Source organism: Procambarus clarkii, chromosome 11 (assembly GCF_040958095.1).
Source record: "Procambarus clarkii isolate CNS0578487 chromosome 11, FALCON_Pclarkii_2.0, whole genome shotgun sequence".
NCBI classification, from domain to species: domain Eukaryota; kingdom Metazoa; phylum Arthropoda; class Malacostraca; order Decapoda; family Cambaridae; genus Procambarus; species Procambarus clarkii.
Genome location: NC_091160.1, coordinates 47471002 through 47477188, shown reverse-complemented (window position 1 = coordinate 47477188; position 6187 = coordinate 47471002). Strand labels below are relative to the sequence as shown.

Below are 6187 nucleotides of genomic sequence, written 5' to 3'. Positions count from 1 at the left end.
GTCTGGCTCACTGGTAAGGCAGCAATCAGGCTCTCTCTGTCCTCCTGACATGTCTGGCTCACTGGTAAGGCAGCCATCAGGCTCCCTCTCCTACTAGGGGGTCCCTATCCGGCCGCCACACCAGGCAAATGGTCCCCGCCACTGACAAGGGGAAACTAGTCTGAGAGGCAGAAAGAATTTAACAAAGGAGAGAGAGACACAACAGACACACCAAGCGCCAGGCAGGCAGACGCAGCCACAAAAGGTACTGAAAGCTGTCCTGGCGAAGACAGCAGCAGCAGCAGCAGCAGCAGCAGCAGCAGCAGCAGCAGCAGCAGAAGTAGCAGCAGCAGCAGCAGCAGCAGCAGCAGCAGCAGCAGCAGTAGCAGCAGCAGCAGCAGCAAGGGGCCGCCCCCACAACACTCCCAGCTGGGTGATTGGCAGTGGCTGATGGCTATTGGAAGCGAGATGAGAAGGTGACTGCGATGGGGCCCTCGGGTCCCAGGACGGGTCACGGGGGGCCCTCGGGTCCCAGGACGGGTCACGGGGGGCCCTCGGGTCCCAGGACGGGTCACGGGGGGCCCTCGGGTCCCAGGACGGGTCACGGGGGGCCCTCGGGTCCCAGGACGGGTCACGGGGGGCCCTCGGGTCCCAGGACGGGTCACGGGGGGCCCTCGGGTCCCAGGACGGGTCACGGGGGGCCCTCGGGTCCCAGGACGGGTCACGGGGGGCCCTCGGGTCCCAGGACGGGTCACGGGGGGCCCTCGGGTCACGGGGGGCCCTCGGGTCACGGGGGGCCCTCGGGTCACGGGGGGCCCTCGGGTCACGGGGGGCCCTCGGGTCCCAGGACGGGTCACGGGGGGCCCTCGGGTCCCAGGACGGGTCACGGGGGGCCCTCGGGTCCCAGGACGGGTCACGGGGAGCCCTCGGGTCCCAGGACGGGTCACGGGGGACCCTCGGGTCCCAGGACGGGTCACGGGGGCCTTCGGGTCCCAGGACGGGTCACGGGGGCCCTCGGGTCCCAGAGGTGGTGAAGGTTCCCAATTTACACACTGCTCAGAAAATGTAAAAGCCGCCATGACCGAGGAAAGATGTACAGGTTTCGTAAGCGACTGCGTAAATGACTGACGAATTCTGGACTATGGCTTCAGAAAGAGTGCATTATCAGAGGAAAGCGCCAAGCCATTACGACAATATAGCACAGGGAAGGGATCAGGATAAGGATTTGAGATGGGACGGAGGGGGGGGGGGGGGGAGGAATGGTGCCCAACCACTTGGGCAGGCAGGCCGGCTCAAGCAAGGCAAGCAGGCTCAAGCAGGTCAAGCAGGCTCAAGCAAGACAAGCAGGCTCAAGCAGGTCAAGCAGGCTCAAGCAGGTCAAGCAGGCTCAAGCAGGCTCAAGCAGGTCAAGCAGGCTCAAGCAGGCTCAAGCAGGCTCAAGCAGGTCAAGCAGGCTCAAGCAGGTCAAGCAGGCTCAAGCAGGCTCAAGCAGGTCAAGCAGGTCAAGCAGGCTCAAGCAGGCTCAAGCAGGCATGCCTAAACATGGGACATATGTCACACAGTTTCCTCCCGTAATGGAGGGATGATGACCCAACAATTGCGGCCGCAATGAGCCACGGCCGCAATTTTTCCCGCCAAACTCCCGCATTTTGGAGACAATAGAAGAGCTTTGCGGCCCTCGGCGGGCACACGCGCGCGCGCGCACTCTCCAATAGCGGGGCGGGGGGGGGGGGTAAGTCAGATAAAAGAATTTTAAATAATATATTAAAAGCCGTATAATAAATTGGCTCCCCACTCCCACGGTGGCCTGCAGGCTCCCCACTCCCACGGTGGCCTGCAGGCTCCCCACTCCCACGGTGGCCTGCAGGCTCCCCACTCCCACGGTGGCCTGCAGGCTCCCCACTCCCACGGTGGCCTGCAGGCTCCCCACTCCCACGGTGGCCTGCAGGCTCCCCACTCCCACGGTGGCCAGGCTCCCCACTCCCACGGTGGCCAGGCTCCCCACTCCCACGGTGGCCAGGCTCCCCACTCCCACGGTGGCCAGGCTCCCCACTCCCACGGTGGTCAGGCTCCCCACTCCCACGGTGGTCAGGCTCCCCACTCCCACGGTGGTCAGGCTCCCCACTCCCACGGTGGCCAGGCTCCCCACTCCCACGGTGGCCAGGCTCCCCACTCCCACGGTGGCCAGGCTCCCCACTCCCACGGTGGTCAGGCTCCCCACTCCCACGGTGGTCAGGCTCCCCACTCCCACGGTGGTCAGGCTCCCCACTCCCACGATGGTCAGGCTCCCCACTCCCACGGTGGTCAGGCTCCCCACTCCCACGGTGGCCAGGCTCCCCACTCCCACGGTGGCCAGGCTCCCCACTCCCACGGTGGCCAGGCTCCCAACTCCCACGGTGGCCAGGAAGACCAGGCTCCCCACTCCCACGTTCTGAGGGCCCCTGGGGTCAGTCCTGGGGGCCCCTGGGGTCAGTCCTGGGGGCCCCTGGGGTCAGTCCTGGGGGCCCCTGGGGTCAGTCCTGGGGGCCCCTGGGGTCAGTCCTGGGGGCCCCTGGGGTCAGTCCTGGGGGCCCCTGGGGTCAGTCCTGGGGGCCCCTGGGGTCAGTCCTGGGGGCCCCTGGGGTCAGTCCTGGGGGCCCCTGGGGTCAGTCCTGGGGGCCCCTGGGGTCAGTCCTGGAGGCTTCTGGGGTCAGTCCTGGGGGCCCCCTGGGGTCAGTCCTGGGGGCCCTGGGGTCAGTCCTGGGGGCCCTGGGGTCAGTCCTGGGGGCCCTGGGGTCAGTCCTGGGGGCCCTGGGGTCAGTCCTGGGGGCCCTGGGGTCAGTCCTGGGGGCCCTGGGGTCAGTCCTGGCGGCCCTGGGGTCAGTCCTGGGGGGCCCTGGGGTCAGTCCTGGGGGCCCTGGAGTCAGTCCTGTGGGGGCCCTGGGGTCAGTCCTGGCGGCCCTAGGGTCTGTCCTGGGGGGGCCCTGGGGTCAGTCCTGGGGGGGCCCTGGGGTCAGTCCTGGGGGGCCCCTGGGCTCGAGTCCTGGGGGGGCCCTGGGGTCAGTCCTGGGGGCCCTGGGGTCAGTCCTGGGGGCCCTGGGGTCAGTCCTGGGGGCCCTGGAGTCAGTCCTGTGGGGGCCCTGGGGTCAGTCCTGGAGGCCCTAGGGTCAGTCCTGGGGGGCCCTGGGGTCAGTCCTGGGGGGGCCCTGGGGTCAGTCCTGGGGGGCCCTGGGGTCAGTCCTGGGGGGCCCCTGGGCTCGAGTCCTAGGGGCCCGGTCTCTCATTTCCCCCTCCGTAAAAAACACAACGGTTTAACTTAACTAAAAGCGTCATAAAACTAACCTACCGGAGCCCTTACTCAGTACTCCCAGGAAACGTCGCTAATGAGGTGGTTGAACCTCGTCGTGAACCACCGCCACATGTACGCAAGTGTCCGCTGCGTGATGGAGTGTCTTCAGCGAGAGGGCAGGTCCACCCATTACCAGCATCTCCCACTACGTAAAAAAATGAAGTGGTTTAGTCTAACCAGAAGCGTCGAAATGCCGTCGATGGCTTGTGTTGTGTCAGCTTTAAAGGCTCTCACAACGCATGCCTTAGACTCCTGCAACCCCCCACCTCACCCCCACCCCCCCCTACAACCTCAATCCTACACCCCCTCCTCTATCCCCCAAGCCCCCTCCTCTACCTCCCAAGCCCCCTCCTCTACCCCCCAAGCCCCCTCCTCTACCTCCCAAGCCCCCTCCTCTACCCCCCAAGCCCCCTCCTCTACCCCCCAAGCCCCCTCCTCTACCCCCCAAGCCCCCTCCTCTACCCCCCAACCCCCCTCCTCTACCCCCCAAGCCCCCTCCTCTACCCCCAAGCCCCCTCCTCTACCCCCCAACCCCCCTCCTCTACCCCCCAAGCCCCCTCCTCTACCCCCCAACCCCCCTCCTCTACCCCCCACCGTCCCGTCCCTGTGAAGATTTTGTTACGAATATTTCTATAAATTTTTAGTTTGAGACGTGAGTCGCACACGGGATGGCTAGTGTGAGGGAGAGTGAGGGAGAGGGGGAGAGTGAGGGAGAGGGGAAGAGAGAGGAGAGGGAGAGGGGTAGGGAGAGGGGGAGAGAGAGGAGAGGAGAGAGAGGGGGAGAGAGAGAGAGATGAAGCAAGATAACTGGCTCCAGCAACACTAACTAAACACAGTGACTAACAGACTCCAAGGACTAATACAGCAGAGTATAACAAGTGTATACTGCCGGGGGGAGCAAACTGGAGCAGACGTGTCAACAACAGAACCATTATCAGGAATGACTCCAGTGCTGACCCCTGAGGTGATGTATGGGGGGGGGCCCCTGAGGTGATGTATGGGGGGGCCCCTGAGGTGATGTATGGGGGGGGCCCCTGAGGTGATGTATGGGGGGGGGCCCTGAGGTGATGTATGGGGGGGGCCCCTGAGGTGATGTATGGGGGGGGGCCCCTGAGGTGATGTATGGGGGGGGGCCCCTGAGGTGATGTATGGGGGGGGCCCTGAGGTGATGTATGGGGGGGGCCCTGAGGTGATGTATGGGGGGGGCCCCTGAGGTGATGTATGGGGGGGGGCCCCTGAGGTGATGTATGGGGGGGGCCCTGAGGTGATGTATGGGGGGGGGCCCCTGAGGTGATGTATGGGGGGGGGCGAGACCACTTCATCTGTGTGCTAACATCAACACCTTCTCCTTCCTTCAACACGGAGATCACCCTCTTAACCTCTTCACAATATATCCACCATTATCTTTGGAATATATCTACCATTATCTTTGGAATATAATAACTTTCTTTATCTGCAGAAATGCTGCTCCCTCTTAACAGCTTCCCGAACAGTTCGGCCGGACTCAAAAAACTTAGATTCTGAAGCACAGATATGAAGCAAGATTCTGAAGCAAAGATATGAAGCAAGATTCTGAAGCAAAGATATGAAGCAAGATTCTGAAGCAAAAATATGAAGCAAGATTCTGAAGCAAAGATATGAAGCAAGATTCTGAAGCAAAGATATGAAGCAAGATTCTGAAGCAAAGATATGAAGCAAGATTCTGAAGCAAAGATATGAAGCAAGATTTGAAACCAAAGATATGAAACAAGATTTGGAAGCACAGATATGAAGCAAGCTATGAAGTAAAGATATGAAGCAAGCTATGAAGTAAAGATATGAAGCAAGCTATGAAGCAAAGATATGAAGCAAGCTATGAAGCAAAGATATGAAGCAAGCTATGAAGTAAAGATATAAAGCAAGCTATGAAGTAAAGATATGAAGCAAGCTATGAAGTAAAGATATGAAGCAAGCTATGAAGCAAAGATATGAAGCAACATTTCACAAACTTCTATTCATATCTTAGTGGTCCAAATGACGCTTTCAGAAGATTTTAACATAACTAATGACTCTCGTCTCGGGATTTATCTTCATCGATAAAAATAACACGAAAGTTTAAAGCTTTTGCACTGATTACTCAGAAGTGCTGGTTGGTGGGTGGTTGTGGGCCCCCAGTGGTGGTTGGTGGGTGGTTGTGGGCCCCCAGTGGTGGTTGGTGGGTGGTTGTGGGCCCCCAGTGGTGGTTGGTGGGTGGTTGTGGGCCCCCAGTGGTGGTTGGTGGGTGGTTGTGGGCCCCCAGTGGTGGTTGGTGGGTGGTTGTGGGCCCCCAGTGGTGGTTGGTGGGTGGTTGTGGGCCCCCAGTGGTGGTTGGTGGGTGGTTGTGGGCCCCCAGTGGTGGTTGGTGGGTGGTTGTGGGCCCCCAGTGGTGGTTGGTGGGTGGTTGTGGTGGTTGGTGGGTGGTTGTGGTGGTTGGTGGGTGGTTGTGGTGGTTGGTGGGTGGTTGTGGGCCCCCAGTGGTGGTTGGTGGGTGGTTGTGGGCCCCCAGTGGTGGTTGGTGGGTGGTTGTGGGCCCCCAGTGGTGGTTGGTGGGTGGTTGTGGGCCCCCAGTGGTGGTTGGTGGGTGGTTGTGGGCCCCCAGTGGTGGTTGGTGGGTGGTTGTGGGCCCCCAGTGGTGGTTGGTGGGTGGTTGTGGGCCCCCAGTGGTGGTTGGTGGGTGGTTGTGGGCCCCCAGTGGTGGTTGGTGGGTGGTTGTGGGCCCCCAGTGGTGGTTGGTGGGTGGTTGTGGGCCCCCAGTGGTGGTTGGTGGGTGGTTGTGGGCCCCCAGTGGTGGTTGGTGGGTGGTTGTGGTGGTTGGTGGGTGGTTGTGGTGGTTGGTGGGTGGTTGTGGGCCCCCAGTGGTGG

The 6187-nt window shown here is 61.7% G+C and overlaps 1 protein-coding gene across 1 annotated transcript in view; it reads left to right on the top strand.

Annotated features, from left to right (window-relative positions):
* The first annotated feature begins 1056 nt into the window (after positions 1-1056).
* LOC138363717 (circumsporozoite protein-like) overlaps positions 1057-6187 on the top strand; it is a 7197-nt gene continuing 2066 nt past the window's right edge. Inside the window, exons 1-2 of the mRNA XM_069323106.1 lie at positions 1057-1083; positions 1793-2425. Coding sequence (XP_069179207.1) covers positions 1057-1083; positions 1793-2425 — 660 coding nt within the window. The remainder of the gene's footprint in view (positions 1084-1792; positions 2426-6187) is intronic.